The following is a 17,755-nucleotide window of genomic DNA, read 5'->3' as shown; positions in this document are numbered from 1 at the left end:
GGAGCCGAAACGTCATTCTGAAACTTTTGCGCGAATCAAGCAACAAAAAAAGCGGCATGACTGATCGTCGTGGCGTTGGAACTCCAGTCGCAAGGTAATTATTCCAAGAGCTGCTTTGCTTGATTCATAACGATGCGTGGTCATTTGTAAAATGCGCCATTTGCATGGTTCTAACGCAGTTTCTTGTCTTAATGGGCGGCATCCATTTACACGACTGGCAGCAGAAGGAAGGCACCGTTAGCAGAGGGCTTCAGTGACCCAGAATAAATGGCGCTTCGTCCGTCCTGTTTTTTTTTCATTGACCTTTACCGCACGTTTTGTTATTCTTTTTGTTGAAAAAGCACTGCTTTTCATCCTCATTGCTCTCCTCTCGCGTTTGCCGATTTCACAGCCATGATTAAAATACTTCCGGGAAGAATAAAGCGCGTGGGTTTAAAATAAAAAACGCTGGAGAACTTTGTGTGCTAAAGAAAAGACGTCCAACTGTACGCTTTCGCTGGAAGTAAATATCGGTTACAAACGCTGGCCGCATTACAAAATGAGCAGCCCATTTTGAAACGCTTGTACTCGAAGCACGTATCACGGTTTAGGCGATGTGAGAACTACTTCTCTTTTATCCAAAGCAAGCAAGAGTACGATGTTTTCCAGGGACGCTCCAACGTTCTAAAAATAAGTTTTAAACATGCGTCCACAGTAGAGAGTCATTTCGCGTAATGGCGAAGGCTGAACGGAGAGAGTTGTGGTACGTGTACGCTGGGGGAGAAGGTTCACGGGAAGTAGAGGGGCTCTAAATGTGAAGTTCGGGAGAACTGTCACGCAACAAGGAGGCGTGGAAATTTACCACGAAGCAGTGGCCCTTATTTTCGTCTCCCTGCTGCCGGTGTATACGCTTAATCTTATTAAGCGTTATGAACGTCGTGAACCGTGCGTGGAAAGCATTCGCAAACGATAAATAACGTTACCGCCATGGAAACTCTGGTTTCGACTTGTTCCCGACACTCCCTCCCCCCCCCCCCCCGCGTTTATTTTTTTGCAGCACGTTTAAAACAGCGACTCTCATTTCGTACTAGCATAAATATACCGCGCCATCTGCACTTACGTCACCGACGTTAATGGAAGCAGAAGACCCGGGCCACGCTTCCGAAAGAGTTTTCATGTTATTTTGCCCTGTTTCCTTCCGCTCGACCGGCCTCGTCCTGACGAAATTTTTTTAACGCGGTATCGTTAAAAAAATACAGTGTCGCGTAAAATCCGGTCTCGGCGTCTTGCGTCGGACGTCGGTTAGCGAAACATGATACCAAACCACAACCACGCAGGCCCTCCGCGATGGCGCAGAGGCGTTAGTGAACTAATTTAATTCGTCAAACTAAGATGCGTCAGAAAAATCGTAAAGTATAACCTGAACACAACCTACGACATGATATCGTCGTATTGTAATTTGAATTAACCAGAAAACGTAATTCTGTTACGCGGCAACGCAGACATGAAGCCCTTTTCCGGCGTTTCTACCATGCATACAGTGGCGCGCTGCGCTCGGTTCCTTGCAACGCCAACCAGATGGCGCTCGCGTCCGCGAATCCGCGGCCCACGCAAGAGGCCGCGTTTCTATACCAGGAAGCTCGACTGCTCACCGGCAGTGTTTCCCGAAAACACTACGGTTACATAGCTGCAGTTGCCGGGAAGCCTGAGAAGCAGTCAGGGATCTTTGAATTCCGTCTCGTTCCACTGTTAAAGGGAAAGCTTTAAGCGTCCTCCAATTTTTTTTATTCGATAACGCCGAAACAGTTTCGCAGGAACTCTGCCTTCGAGATTTAAAAGAAAACATAATAAAGTGCTTCATTAAAATGTGCGCCATCATATAGTTGACGTCAGAGCACACACTCGTCTTCCCCATAGCTTCAGTTAGCCGCGCGGCAGTTGACTATGGCGTAACCGAGTTAGCACGGGCGCACGTACTCAATTCTTTTTCTGCGATTCAAGAGTGCGTTTCGCCGCGTAATGGTACGTTCACACTAGCGAGAGAAAAAAAACACGCAAGCGGCATGCCGCTGGCGGCACAACGCGCCAGCAGTGGCACGGCCACACTTGCGAGAGTCTTTGTCGCTGCGGCAAGCGAGCGATTCGCCATTAGCTGGAATCACTGCGGATAACATCAGTGACGCTAAGAGATGGGCGCATACTTTCTTGTGGCGTCTGTCCAAGCGAATAAATCGGCCGCTCCTCACTGGTCTCGCCGATCGGCAATGAGCGGTATGCCGCGAAAGAAATTGCTCCAAGGCCCATTAACTCAGCGGCAGGAAAAGGTTGCCGCTCGCCTGTTTTTGCGGCACGCTTTCAAGGGCCTGCAATATGTCGGCGCGTTTTTCCCGCTAGTGTAAATGAGCTTAACAAGTTCTCTCAACTATAATCGCGACACAAGTCCATATTCAAATGAAACTAAATAAGATTATGGGGTTTTACGTGCCAAAACCACGATATCCTGATGAGGCGCACCGTAGCGGGGCCTTCCCGATTAATTTCGACCACCTGGGGTTCTTTAACGTGCACCTGATGCACGGTACACGGGCGTTTTCGCATTTCGCCCCCATCGAAACGCGGGCGCCGCGGCCGGGATTCCATCCCGCGCCTTCGGGCTTAGCAGCGCCACACCACAGCCACTTACGCCGCCGAGGCGAGCTTCGAACTGCACATGCTAGCCCTCGGGTGCTGCACGGTTGTTCCACCGCGAAAGCAACGCCTACGTATTCTCGCAAGAAGCACACGCATCGTAAAAATGGTGCGGTAACTAAGCAAAAAAGAAAAGAAAGAAAAAAGCTACATGATACTCGCATAAGAGAGCGGCTGAAAGTATTTGCGATCGTGGTTGCGAAGTTACGGTATGTACGTAAAGAAGCACGATCACATCAGGTGTCTTGTTACAACTACGCAGCACGATTTCGCAACCATCATGAAGATCCAGCTAGGCTATGCGCAACTCTTTATGGGCGTCTTGCGCTGAAGTTTGAGGTATAGTAGCGGCGCCTGGTGGCGGCGCGCGAAACGTTATCTGGGTAGTACCAGCTTGGGTAGTATTCAGTCCTGGCTGTGGTGAAGCACGTTTCTAGCCCGAGTTTTGCGTCGATTCGCACTTTCTTCTGCCCTGTTGCGAGCGCGAAAAGGCTCGTCACTTCTCACAGACCACGCCGACCACGCTGCGAGCTAGCCGCAGCCACGAAAACGAACTCTCCGTGGAACGTAATGCTGGAAGCAGAAGGAATCGGCGACGCCGATCCGGAGAGACCTAGCTCAGCCTCGAAAAAGCGCCACCGTCGTTGCGTCGTGGGCTGCCATGAACAAGAAGGCCTGAATCCCAACATCAGATTCCACCGTTTTCCTTCAAGGCCTCACGAAGCGAAGCGTCGGGCGCGCTGAATAGCTGCAGTTCGTCGCGCTGGGTAAGCGAAACCTCGCGCCATGCCGACTGCTTCGCCTGTCTTGAAGCTTGCTTGATTATCTGCGTTCTAAAATTCGGTCTTTTGCAATTACAGTCTCGATGGCAGACCGACATAGCACCAGGCATGGCCGGTGATTCATGATTCGAGACCCGGCCACAGTGACAATTAACAATTCGACCGGTGCAAAGTGGTGAAGTGACCAGATTCGGTGACGATTCACTACGCCACAACGAGCAGAACGTACCGGTTAGAGAGTTAAATGTGCTCATCCTTGACCTCAAGCCAGCACGTTGAGGCAGTGCAGCAAGGTAGTATTGATTGCAGCACATCGATGTTCGAGCGCTGTCATTAAAAGTTACATCAAGCGAGCAGCGCACGAGCTCGCGCTGCAGCGCGATTCGCACGTACGTTACTGCGAGCTCATATGCATTGCATCAGTTATTTACCATACTAAAGGGACAGATGGCCGCTACTACAGGGGAGGAATAACTACTTGTCTAGCGGCAGGCAGTCAACAAAGATAGCAGGAGGCCCGCCGTTTCGCGGCATGTCGAAAGACCGCTGCCGTCGCGGCGCGTACGATCGTGCGCTCGAGCAGTTCCGTATACATGATGTCTACTTATCGCTGCTGTGAATTCATTTATAGCAAGCATTTCCTCGCCTTTGTGCGCCTGAATCCAGCGGCGTGCAAACGTTACCTGAAGTTCAACTTCGTACGCGACTCGCCTCCACTTGCGATTGAAACCGCGCTAAATCTTCGCCGCTTATTTCTTGAACGCCGTACACGTATTTGGCGTTGCATAATTTCTTGCCTTTACGCAGCGTGCCATCCCTGAAAAAATCTTCGGCGCCCGATATTCGCTGCAAGCCGTGGTATAACATAACCGAAAGTGGCTGGTCCATATTGTAAACGTGCTTTCCGAAGCAGACGACCGAGCTTGGTACTACCCAGTTCTGGACAGAGGGCGCTTTTTAGCACCATTTTCGCAACACCCCCTGGGCAATGCAAGAGCCCCATTGGATTTGCGGAAGCAAGTTCGGGTCCCTCTGTGGCAAGGTGCCGCTGACATACGCGTTTGGGTTGAATCTGTGAGATATATGTTATCTCAGTGGCATATGTGGCATATGTTATCTATTTACGACTTATTTTTATTTATTTCTATTTTTTCATTGTAATTAGACAGCCCCGCTATTTAGTAGACGGCATCGCGATTACTTTCAAACTACTAAACAGCTGAACTGTTTCACTTCCCCAATGATCATCCTTAATTTATTTAACAAATTATGTTTGTGGAGAAGCCGGTGACGCATGTGCTTGTTGCCAACATTTCGAATCGACGATCAATCAGTCAGTGAATCGCCGCTTCAAGTTCATGTTGGTGAACTTGCGGTGGCAAGGTGAAGATAATACGCGCCTCTCTGTTGGTTGAGGCGCGGTGTCGTGGCGCCACCTAGCATGCACTCGGTGAATGACGGCTGGAGTCAGATTTTTGTGTGCACCTTGAAATCTTTTACCAGTTCTTTTTTTTTTTTCGGAGGGGGTGTAAAGATTGTAGACATGGCAAGTGGTTTGGTAGACATGGCAAGGGGTTTCAGACAAGATGACATGAACCAGTGCAAGCTTCATCTTGCTATCTCGAATAAAATTTTGTGGGATTAGACATCTTGGTGGTGCATATGCTACACATGAAGCTTCAAACAAAATTCTTCCTGAAACATTGCAACATTTCAAACAAACATTACAAATACCATGTTGTAACTTGCTATCGCAAGAAACAAATGCGTACGCTGCTGTTAGCTTGGTGAGATGCATTGCGGGAAAGCTAGTTTCGCAATTAATGAAAGGGCTCTGTCGTGGATATATTTGGCTTCGATCCGTATTACACTGGTCTTACGTGTAGCTCCTACTGATTTCAACTCAATCTTCAGGAAATTCGTCTGTCTTTTTACTGTTGTCTCTGCTACGGTTGCAACTCGACGCTTCCGGTAATCCTCTCTTCTTGGTCGTAAGCTGCTTCGCTTCCAAATTGGGAAACGCATCCGAGACTGCCTCCTAACTGGGCCTCAGTCATTAGAAGCAGGACGCGTCTCTCGACTCTTGCGCCCCGACTTTGGGTGACTCCGGGGATCTGACACACGCTCACTACGCGGAGAACACGAAGAAAAGAAATGTCAGGACGCCAACGCTCATTAGGAGACGACTGTGTTCCTTAGCTCAGAGCCTGTCTCCAGTTCTGCTTTCATTCCTTCTTCTTCTACGCCGTTCTCTCTACCAGCCTTCCATCTCGATGTGCACTGTGTCGCAAGAAATCTGTGCAGCGTCTTGCAGGCAAAGTGTGCCTTCAGCTAATCAGCGGGTAGGCATCGACAAACGTTGAGGCCAAGCATCATGCTTTAATGGGTGCTAAACAGAACACGCATGGCAAGGATACGGACAACAGCGCTAGTCGTAGCTGTAAGGTTTTATCGAAACAACACAGATCTGTAGCTCTGAACAGTCCTCACGCATGTTCAAAAGACCCAGACACTGAATGACGGAGGGAGAGTGGATAGCAGCACGATCCTCTTTCCAAAAGGATCCATCTCCTAGGTGGACGAAGCCACGAACGAGCACCTAACACAGTTATACCACTTCTTGAAGATATGGCAAACTTCCTTAAGTTCTTGGGCACCCTTTTTCCTGTGCTGAAACAAGATTTTTGTCTTGTCAAATGACTGCAAGCACAACTCGTACAATCATTGGCCGGGCGACTTATGACCGTGTTGGCATTGAGAGCGGGTTCCCTCAACCTAATTGCTTATGCCCCTACACCTCTGCCCCACGCAACAATGGCCACACAAAAAAAGTATATATATACATACATATATATATATATATACATACATATATATATATATATATATATATATACATATATATATATATATATATATATATATATATATATATATATAGAATACACACTTACATAGGAAAGGTATAGCGAAAGGTAGAGCGAAAGCTTTATCAGCTGGTGCCGTGCTGGTTCTGCTTGTCTTTTGGCCTAGTTTGTCGCAAATAGAAAGGACACATGATACTAGCCAGAAGGAGACTCGCCGCTAACATCATTTTGTAAGGCAGCGTAAGAGTTAATAAATGATACGCAAAAGCAACTAGGACACGAGCAAAGAACGACAAGGATTGTGTCCTTGTGAAGCTTGTGTCCTCCCTTGCTTTTTCGCGCATCACTTATAATGAATCTGTTCCGACTTGCCCAACTTGCAGTAGTTCTGTAGAGTGCAGGACACATAGGGTTTATACTCCCTAAAGCGTAACGGCATCATGACAGTGCTCAAACTTCATATCGCGCTGACATATTAAGGACAGTTCGAAATGTTAGCATCGTGTAGGTGTAAAAGTATATGGGCGTAGTGCACTCGCACCGGCCGTGGTGGCGTAGTCGCTTTGGTATTGCGTTGCTAAGCCCGAGGGCGCGAAATCAAATCGCAGCCGCAGCGGACGCATTTCCGACGGGGGCGAAATGCCGCAACAGCCGTCTACCGTGCGTTGGGCGCACGTCAAAGAACCCCAGTTTGCCATAATTATCTCGCATTCCCTCGGTGCACGGCGTGCCTCGTAAGCAGGAGAAACCTTGCACGCGTAATGCGAAGACGCATTACGCGTGCAGAGCATCGCACGCAGAGCATCGCACGCGTAATGCAAAGATGTGGGATCGTTCCCCATCTCTGGCAAGTTGCTTTTTCATCCACTTTCATTGCCATTAATTTATCATTTCTTTAATTCAATTAGTAAGTACAAGTAATTTCCCCTGTGTTTTCCTTGGTATCTTTGTTGGCTTCTCATGATATCATAAGCATACCGTGGTTTTTGGCCCGTAAACCACCAGATTTGTTTTTACGGTGCGCTTGCGCTGTAGCGAGTATCTCCAAGGTCCTCTTTTTCTTGAGCATTTGATTACTTGCATAAATAAGACGGCGCGAATCTGTTTGTTTATGTGAATTACATGAAGAAGTGATCATTACTTGCGCGACAAGTCGCTATGTCTAGGTGGCCACTTAAAAGGAGTCACTAGTTACCTATTTTATATCGCCTTACGACACGTTCCCAGCTCGAATTTGAAGTTGAGCAGTAACACAGTCATGTATATTTATTGTAAACCATCAGGCCTATAGTGCCGTTTTCGAGATGCGCGTCTGCAAAATCTGCTTAAAGCTGGATTGGCGTTCCAGTTAACGTCGTCCCGAACTTCTTGACGCCCGCTTCTGAAGAAGAACGGCAGATTGGGCGAGTTGGTGGTTTTCCATAATGTTTAAAAACAGCGCTGAAAACGTTCACCGTGCAACAGAATGGAAGATGGGACACGTCTGGTAACTTGCTAAACGGAGCTGTGTGGTGCAGCGCGAAGCGGGACAGCAGACAACGCCGATTATATATATATATATATATATATATATATATATATATATAGACATTTCGGCTGGGGGGGCGGCTAGCCGAAACGTTAGTAAACAAGACCTTTCGTGCGTATCGCCTTCTCTTCCCTTGCGTATCGTGCCGAAGCCATGGAGCTTCATACTCACCAACCGTTCAACTATTTATTTATTTATTTATTTATTTATTTATTTATTTATTTATTTATTTATTTATTTATTTATTTATTTATTCCGGAGACTGTCCCGTTCCGAAAGGAACAGTAGATGGCTGTGCACTTATCGATCTCGCACTGGCTACTCGTTTGCTGGCGAGAATGCCACTTCTCTCTATCTCGCTTCACGACTTAAGGGCTACATGAATACATCGGCTACCATATCGCATCTTCTTGGTTATTATACCAAACGCGCGTTCGCGTTAATTGTGGGTTCGCTAGCAAGTGCCAGAAAGTCGACAGCAAAATGCACTGGGAACATCCATAGCGCTAAGAAAAGAAAAGGAAAAAGACATAGGACCGACAACACACAGCGCCGTGTGTTGTCCTTTTCTATGTCTGTCCCTCTCTTTTTAGTGCTATTGAGGTTCCTAGTATGGCAGACAAGCTAGCCCGAATCAACGCCTTGAACGAAAGGTATTTACGTGAAAACCGCGACACAGACGCGATCTTTTCAGCCGTCGACTGCGGCTTCACCTTTCGAGCTTCTGCACGGAATAATTCGAAGCTGCCGCGTGCACACTCATGGGGGAGGGTGCAGCCCTCACTCGGACTCGAGAAACAAGAAAATCTTTCCGGATCTTGTGCTGGTGGCTCCTTCTTTTCTTCTTTTTTCCTTAATTTTCTAACTTATTTCTTCCTCTCGCGAACCTAGTTCTCCGAAGACAACTCGCGAAAGAATGGGGAAATTTAATTTGTCGGCTAACGTCGGGCGCGCCCGTTTCCACTCCGGATTGAGAAGGGGAGGGGCGGTTCTCATCAGAGCACGCAGCGCGCTCTAATGTACTGTAAATTAGCTTCCTTCACTCGCGTGCCTGAAGTTTGTCTGGGCAAGTTCCTTACGAGCTGTTTAAGCACGCATCTTTCGAACAACTCTTGCGCGCACACCCTCCGAATAAAGTCCGAACTTATGTCAGGACATTACCACTACGCGCGTTCGTTTAATTTAACTCGCCGTGATAATGCGAGCAAAGCACTTTTGCTGATTCGTTGATTTGTTTTTGTTTTTTATTTAATTTTTATTTTTTTCTGAAGCATTGCGTAATACCGTGTTTTTGACCTCTGGCTGAAGGATGGGTCGAGAGATAAAGCCTTGCCGAGGGCTGGTGAACCGAACCCTGATGAATTCGCTGAAGTGGGAGCGAGGGGGAGGGGGATGGGTGGTTTTTGCGCCGATATTTTTGTATGTAGGCACATCTGCATGCATTCCCGCTTAGAGGTTAATTACCTCGCGTCTTCATACCCGCAGCCGCACTGTGATAAACGCGGTAATAGAAAGCTTCGAACTATTACGATGACATTCGCTTCTCCAATGTCTCGGCACACGGATATATATATATATATATATATATATATATATATATATATATATATATATATATATATATATATATAATGTGTGTGTGTATGTATGTTTATATGTACATGTGCGCACTTTCTTCAGCGCGCACTGTCGGCCACCTGTCGAGCGAGAAATACAATCCTCAAGCAGCAGCCTCCGTCATTGGAGCGTCTACTCTTGACGTCACGAACGCATTACCCTCAATTATGAGCGGTAACATTGCGCTGGCACCCCCTCTAATCATTCACCTGCCCGCCGAGGGCTTTCGTAAGAGCGCCGCTTCAATTCTGACAGCATTGCATCGCAGCAGTGGCTGCGATGCAATGCTACGATGCAATGCTCCGCGTACTCGCTCGTCGGTCATGTGTGCTAGGCGGGAACGATGACGTCAGAGCCGAAACGCCCGTTTGAAAAGTTCACCAGGTTCAGCAGCACGTCGGTGCAGATTACTGTGCATCAAACGTGATCCGCCGTGCAAAGTTGCGATATTTCACTCTGTATTAGATGACACCAGGTAATCGTAATGCTTCCTACTTAAACGAATGAGAGTGCCACGATGCCTTGCGTAACGGAATACATAGTCTATTTTATGTGCTCTTGCAGCTTATTCGCACTAGAAAGAATTCCCCACCCTATTTTCGGCTCTGAATATACGTGAAAGACTATCGTGTCTTGAGCTACTGCGCGTGCTCGGTCCGTGGACTTGCCCTGACTGTGGCTCCCACGCAACGAACGCTGTTTTGACCTTCCTGGGAGGCACTGGTCTTAATGGTACACTTTAATGAGCTTGTACGTTGCATGTTGCGGTGTGTTGTCTGTACGTTGTGTGTATGTGACGTGCACTCTGCGTGTCATTTGATCTGCGATCCTACCGCTGAAGAGTTACATTTAAGCATGTCGACAAGCAAACTTCTCCATGATACAATAAAGGCCCTAAACAATTCTACCTACTCATTTCTCTTCAATTAATAAATGAAAAGACGGCTTCAAAAAGCTGCGGCAAGATCAGTCGTAGATAAAGTGCTGCGTATTTTTTTTTTCGATGACACAGCATATCTCCTGCGAAGAGAAGGCAATTTCACCCTCCTGAATCACTAGAACCATTTATTCGTATGATCTAGTGCCATCGGGCTGTAAATATTAAAAAAACATCCCAGTATCTATTCCCTCCTTAGCCAGCTGGTCGCCGGTTTCGACATCGAAGCTCGAAGTTCGAATAAGATGCAACCCTGTCATGCTAAGTAGGAATTTGTGCCCACACCTACAATGAGAGCTCTTCGGAAATATGTTTTTTGCCATGAACTTGAATCTTACAAATCTATAACCTGTCATCTTCTGTGTATATAGGAAAAGCAGCAAGCAGCAAAAGTAACCCGAAACTCTCATTTCCCTTCTGCGTTTCTTCTTAATTTACTGCATCCGTAGGAATCCTGGGCGCCCCAAAAAAATTCGTCTTGCTTAAGAGTCCAGGAAACCTGGTCTTATTAACCCAAACTCCATCTCTGTTTCTGTTTGCGCCATCTCAGGTGGAGACAGCCATCCAGCAGACGGGCTTCAAGCGGGTTAAACGCGGCTACACGGAGCTCAAGCTGGGGCCTGAAAACCTGAGGCTTCAACGAGAGCCCACGGACCCTTACTTCCCGTACCAGTGGTACTTGGTAAGCGGTAGACTCCTCGTTCTCAACTTATCAGTTGTTTTTTCTTTTATTTCTTACGTTGGTCTGTCCGGTAATCGTAGTTCAGAACGCACACGAAAACGCGTGCACCAATAAATAAAAACCGTGCATTGATAATAGTAGTGCCTTGTCTGACCAGATGCTGTGTTACCAAATAAAATGTGGCGAGACCCCATATACAGCATTCGTTAAGTAGCGCTCAGGCGGAACAACTGGCAACTTTTCCAAGGCTAAGTCCACCTGCAGCAAGCAACATTCATTTCATCCGACTCCCATCACACTTTATTTTCAATGAGCAATGCTGTAGCTTATTTCAATAATTTGTACCTGCCTTTTGTTCAATCCCGCTCTTCCTCTCACCTTCCTCTCGCCTTTCCTCAACCTGAACAGATAATTCTGTTTTGTTATTTCAAACGAAAAAAAAAGGTTTCATTAAATGAGCCGGGCTATTTTTGTATGTGAAAACTGGACATTACACGCGAATTTATGTATTAAGACTGAAGCCGCTCTTACGGTAGTATTATTATGGCAGGCATTTTCTTTTCGGGCGTTCGTTGACTTTCAAATTCCCCCACTTCTTGCACAGTCTCTGCGTCTTTTCCGCATAAATGAGAATATTGCGAAAAAGCACGCTTTACAGGTGCGAATGGAAGCAGCGTTGCAGAGCTACTTTCAAGAACAAAGAAACGGAGAAAGCTGACCGCGAGAAGACGCGCTCAAATATGAAGGTTCAAATTTCTGAGTGTGCTTTGCAGACTGACTTAACAATTTCAGTTTTGTTTAGTTTCCCACTTTTTCGCAAGAGTCTCTACAAGAACTTTCCTGGCAAGTTCGTGTTGACGGCATAAACCAATATCGCTAATTGTACTCTTGGTTGCCTAAACCCCCAAACGCGTCCCAAGAAATAGGCTTTCTGGTTGTTTCAGGTTGAGAAGAAAAGAAAAAGTAAAACGGACGACGCTGTAATGGAGTCGCTAAAGCGTTTGTAATCAATTAAGTTCGTCTCAGAGGGAATGTTATCTAAACAAGACCTCGATACGATTTCAGCACTCAAGAATAACGTGGCTATTACACTCTGTAAAGGCAACCTAATATTTATCTCAAATCTCAGAAGCGATATAAAAGCGATAGCCCATATCGTGGTTCTGGCGCGTAAAACCTCAGAATTAAACCAGCCCTTGCGGCGGTGGCATATGCATGGGGTTAAACATAAGATCGTTTCTTTACATTCCTTTGGGGTCACGTTATGGTAGCGGTCACAATTAATCCGTAGCCGAGTTCTACATTACTGTTGTCTAGATTACTGATTACTCATGTCTAGATTACTGTTGCGCCACCTATCCCGTTCCGCACCAAATGCAGCTGCTGCGTACAAGATTGCAGTGCAGATTCTTGCTCCTTTTCGCGCCTTTTCTGTCTGTCTTATTTTTTTTTTTTTGGTCATTAGATATATGATACACAAAATATATGTTTGGCATAAGTGGGGATATATGCAAAATTTACAGCGCTCAAGGTCAATATGAACGAAGTAGACAGGACGCCAGCCCTGTTCCTATGGTTGTTGTTTATCAAATGATAAGATCCTGGCAAAATGAGTTCCCGAAAGTGTTCCGTCCACTTTTTTTCATCCAGTCCTTGTGCACCGCCGATTTACCAGACATGCAATACCCTTCAGACAAGATGGCGAGAACAAGCGAAGACACTAGCTATACCATCAATACAAAGCCAGTTGAGCGATTATCTCGGAAGCACATATGACACACTTCAGACTTGACGAACTGATACACACTAAAAACCAAATTCTGAAGCAAGGAAGCCTTCACTGTGCTTAGGCAACCTTACGTCAATCGCGAAAGCTTATTTGCTCAGACACCTTTTATGAAGGCCTCTTTTCTCTCTTGGGCTTCATTATCCTAAGGCAGACCCTTTCTTAAGCTACCTTCATGCGTTCTTTGCCCGCTCCTGGCAGTGTAGGAGTGCTTCACCTCAATACGTAGCCCTGGGTAGAGCACTTCACCTAAGCGCAAGGCAGCTGATTTTCGTTTGCGTCGGCGCGCTGTCTCCCGTTGCTGGTTGGCGGTGATACTCGAGCCCGGCGTGAAGGAAGGAAGCGTGTTTCATAAGGGTAGCTATTGTAGCAGGGCAGTTCGTTTAGGGTAGCTTTTGAACATTGTAGAACTCGCCATGTGGTTGGCTCTGATTGCCCCACTCAGCTGCTCCGGCTTTTCCCATTGGCCCAGCACACCAAGGTGGCTGAGTTCCACAGCATGGCGGAATATCTCAGCGTCGACAACACCAGCTGCTCCGACGCTGGCATGCCGATTTCGTTCCTTTTTTTCTATCACTCTCATTTATTAAGAGGAAGCTTTAGCTCGGGCCCAACTCCGACGCGGCCTATTCAAATACATGTAAAATGCAAAAACGTTTTTATGAGATAACCCCTGGACCGATTTTGATGAAATTTGTTGGATTTGAGAGAGAAAGTTAACTTCTAGTGACTGTTGGAAGCGGAATTTTGATTTAGGGCTTGAATTTTGTTAAAATGATTTTCAAATATTTCACCGTTTGAAAAAAATAGAAGCACGAATTTTACAAATTCATAGCTCTGCATCAAGAACTGATATCGCGGTTCTGTAAACGGCATCCATTAGATCATTCAAAGCGGACAAATTCAATATGTCATTTTACGTCTTACGTGAATTTGTTGCGTTGGTTACAACGGTTTTGCAAAAGTTGTATTTCCCTGTGATTAAATTTTTTTATATTCATTTGCAACACATCAATTTTGTCCGCTTTAGATGTACTACTAGATGCAATTCACAGAATTGTATTATCTTTTTTAGTGGTTGAGTTACAGAGTTGTAAACTTGATAGTTTCGTTTTTTGAAAATTTTCAATTTTTGCCAATTTTTAATAAAAAATTGACGACCTAACTCAAAAATTCGAAACCAACAGTCACTAGATTTTAAGTTTGTCTTTTAAATGCAACAAACCTCGTCAAATTTGGTGCAGTGGTTGCCGAGAAAAACGAATTCTCCTTTTACATGTATTTAGATAGGAGCACGCGAGCTAAAGCTTCCTCTTAAGGCGAAAGCCTTAGGTGTCTATGTTGGCGCTGCCCTTGGCGAAAGTGCGCCGGGACGAAAAATGGTCGACGCCGCAAAGAGTAAGAACACTTCAACAAATGCTCAGATTGGGGTCACACTTCTCAGGGAGGTTCCTGTAAACAATGTAAATAAGTGGCTGTGAAAAGAAAATTTGGTACATTTCGATTTGGGTGGGAATCGAACCCGGGGGCTTGCGGTGTGTGAGACGAGCACGCTTCCCTGAAGTCACGGCTACTCCAGTGTTCCGGCTTACTACAGTTGTGCCTAGTGCGTGCCTGATTGCACACGTCACGTGGCAGCCATCTCGCTGACTAGTTCGTGAGTGCACCATTGGGCGGCGCACCTGACGGTGCGGAGGAGGCGGCCCCGCGTCACGAGTGCATAAAGTGAGTGCGTCGATGACCTTCCGAGGCCTACAAATAATAATAATCATCATCATCAGCCTGGTTACGCCCACTGCAAGGCAAGGGCCTCTCCCATACTTCTCCAACTACTCCGGTCATGCACTAATTGTGGCCATGTCATCCCAGCAGACTTCTTAGTCTCATCCGCCCACCTAACTTTCTGCCGCCCCCTGCTACGCTTCCCTTTCCTTGGAATCCAGTCCGTAACCCTTAATGACCATCGGTTATCTTCCGTCCTCATTACATGTCCTGCCCATGCCCATTTCATTTTCTTGATTTCAACTAAGATGTCATTAATTCGCGTTTGTTCCCTCACCCAATCTGCTCTTTTCTTATCCCTTAATGTTACACCCATCATTCTTCTTTCCATAGCTCGTTGCGTCGGGCTCAATTTAAGTACAACCCTTTTCGTAAGCCTCCAGGTTTCTGCCCCGTAGGTGAGTACTACAAATGGTACAATGCTTTTGCATTCCCTCACGTAAGCAGTCTTAAGTGTCTGCCATATTGTAGGTTTAGTAATTCCTGTCACGGCAGGTGTTGTTGCGCAGGTAAGCGGGCGCACGCGCTCTGCATATTGACGTCACAGTCGGAGCGGCCGCGGCGGCGGTTGTCGGCGACGAGCGATGGAGGAGCGTGCACTCTCTTGCAGCTCGCGAGGACGCCCGCGCGAGTGCGCCACTGTGGACGAAGCGTGCGCAGCTGCGCCGTAGTGAGGTGGTGGCCTCACGTGTGCTTCCCGTTGCGGCTCGTTATGTCTTGCGAGAAGTCTAGTCCCGAGTGCATGGCTTAATGCATTACCAATGTGTCTTGCAAAGAAGTGTAACCCCGATTGTATAACTTTAACTTCATGCATTACCAAATGTGCAGCAGGCTTTCGCCTTCTTGTGTTACAAGAGTGCAACACCTACCGAACTTATTTATTTAGAAAGATATTACAGATCGTCTTAGGTAACGCGGCTAAAGGCAGACATTTGCGCGGCTTTTGCCTTAACCTGAACATTTGCCTTCGCGTGACCACGTCAAGTTATCGCATTGTTTGTGGCGGTTTTCCACATAAACAAAATTAAAATAAAGTGTTCATTCTTCTGAATCTTTAGCTTGGGTGCAAAAAAAAATGTGTTTTATTAATGTCATTTTTTTTCTTTTTAATGACTAAAGGCGTTCGTATGTGATTTACCACAGGTCCCCTCGGATCCATATGCGTGGCAACGGTTCCTTACCTTACGAAAGTGCTTCTTTCGTGAGAACAGGCAAAAGGAGCTTTCAGAGTGCGGCTCTTTCCTATGTCAATACTTCGCGGTAAGGAGACATGAAGGGCTCCTCACGTAAGGTTAGGAAATGGTCCAAGGAAAAGAAATTATCAGAATTTGGGCCTATGTATAACTTGCTTCCGCGAGTAAGAGATGTAAGTGGCATACACATGATGGAGGGGGAGGTGGGGAGGGGCGACGAACACAGTGACGGCAGTGAATGACAGCGAACAAGCTCCGTGAAGAGGGAAGTAAATAGCTCTGACGAGGCGGTCGACGGATAAAAGCGCCACCTCCGAGTCTCTGCACATCTCCCCTCATTCACTGCATCGACTGACTGAGCGCATATTTGGCTGAATGCTAATAAGGGCTGGCGTCACGATGCCGAAGATGTACGTGCGCATCGAAAAAAAAAGTTGTTCTTGAAAATATGGCGGATTTCTCTGTGAGATCCTGCCGCTGTCGCAGTAAATGGAATTGCTGAAATTTGTTCTTTTTTTCATTTCTTGTTTTTGATTTCTTCTCTACAATTGCGACCGTTGTATTTATTTATTTATTTATTTATTTATTTATTTATTTATTTATTTATCTATTTATTTATTTATCTATTTATTTATTTATTTATTTATTTATTTATTTATTTATTTATTTATTTATTTATTTATTTATTTTTACCCCAACCTGAATGCCTCGCTTCACACTTTAATTTAAATATCGTGTCGTTCGGACTTGTTACTCGGCGTCAACTCTTCATATACAAGGCTGCTCTGTGATATTTGTTTCATTTTCAAAGGAGAAGGAACATTTTATTATGCACCTGGCTATTGCTTTATTCGCATGATGTATTTAAACTTTAAACTTGAAGTTCGCGTGAGAAAAAAATACTGAAGGACACTTAAATCTTAGTTTTTCTCTGTCAGATGTTAAAAAAAATGAAAGCACAAATGAAAAAAAATGAATGTCTTTAATAAATGTCGGTGTTACTTGTGCACTGTGTTGTTTAAGATGACGCATCTGACGTGTTAATATGTAACAAGCACTTATGCTGAACAATTGCTTTCATTCAGCACTTCTCTGAGCAAAATGTGCGGTTCGACATTACGTCCTTTTGGGTGTTCCTTTTCATATGGCTCAAGGGCAGTACATCGCCTTTTTGCCTTACAAGACATCTGCCAACAAAACTATCTAAGTTAATTATTATTCCGTATGTTATATTTGTGGCTTAACTGCTAAAGCGTAGCAAGTTCGGATACTACAGAGAGTTCGCTACCCCTAAAATTGTAGCTAGAAACAACCAAAAGAGTAAGTGCGAGAGCAATATAAATAAAACATATCTTATAAAAATATTTCGCAATCGCTAAGAATGAAGGTAACGCACTACATACTTTGAACATTATATATCGTCCGTAGTGCAGTCAGCGCATTACCTGTCACAAACATGAGTGGTTTCTACTCATGCTGAAATAGTTCCGTGCAGAAAATTTGTGCATAAGAAGTCACTAACGCTAATAAATTATCGTGATAATTAACTGAGGTAAAAAAAACAAAGAAAATCAAACCAGAGCACGCAAAATGCATTCTAAACATCGGTGACGATGTCTGCAGATCTTTTCTAACACGTAGTCGCAGAAGAAAAAAAATCATTCCTGTTGCTTTTTTTTCTTCAACTCTTCACAGCAAAGGCAAGAATTATGTGCTATAAGCAGACAAACCGCCAACTACAGCCGAAAGCTCTTATGGGTCCGTTCCCTATTGGAAAAATTCCGCATGCCTCATATTCCCCATATCCGCAATCTTATGGGATGTTATTAAATCCTGTATGGAGGCCTGTATGTTTTCAAAGTAATTCATATGATCATATAGGATTATGGTACGGGGAATATGAGTATTTTCCAA

The 17,755-nt window shown here is 45.5% G+C and overlaps 1 protein-coding gene across 1 annotated transcript in view; it reads left to right on the top strand.

The window, feature by feature from the left end:
* The window catches only part of LOC126545057 (neuroendocrine convertase 2-like), a 211,525-nt gene that overhangs the window by 139,677 nt on the left and 54,093 nt on the right, over positions 1–17,755 (top strand). Inside the window, exon 3 of the mRNA XM_050192689.3 lies at positions 10,949–11,080. Within this exon, the coding sequence (XP_050048646.1) occupies positions 10,949–11,080 (132 nt within the window). The remainder of the gene's footprint in view (positions 1–10,948; positions 11,081–17,755) is intronic.

Source organism: Dermacentor andersoni, chromosome 10 (assembly GCF_023375885.2).
Source record: "Dermacentor andersoni chromosome 10, qqDerAnde1_hic_scaffold, whole genome shotgun sequence".
Classification (NCBI taxonomy): domain Eukaryota; kingdom Metazoa; phylum Arthropoda; class Arachnida; order Ixodida; family Ixodidae; genus Dermacentor; species Dermacentor andersoni.
This window is presented reverse-complemented; position numbering and strand designations above follow the sequence as displayed.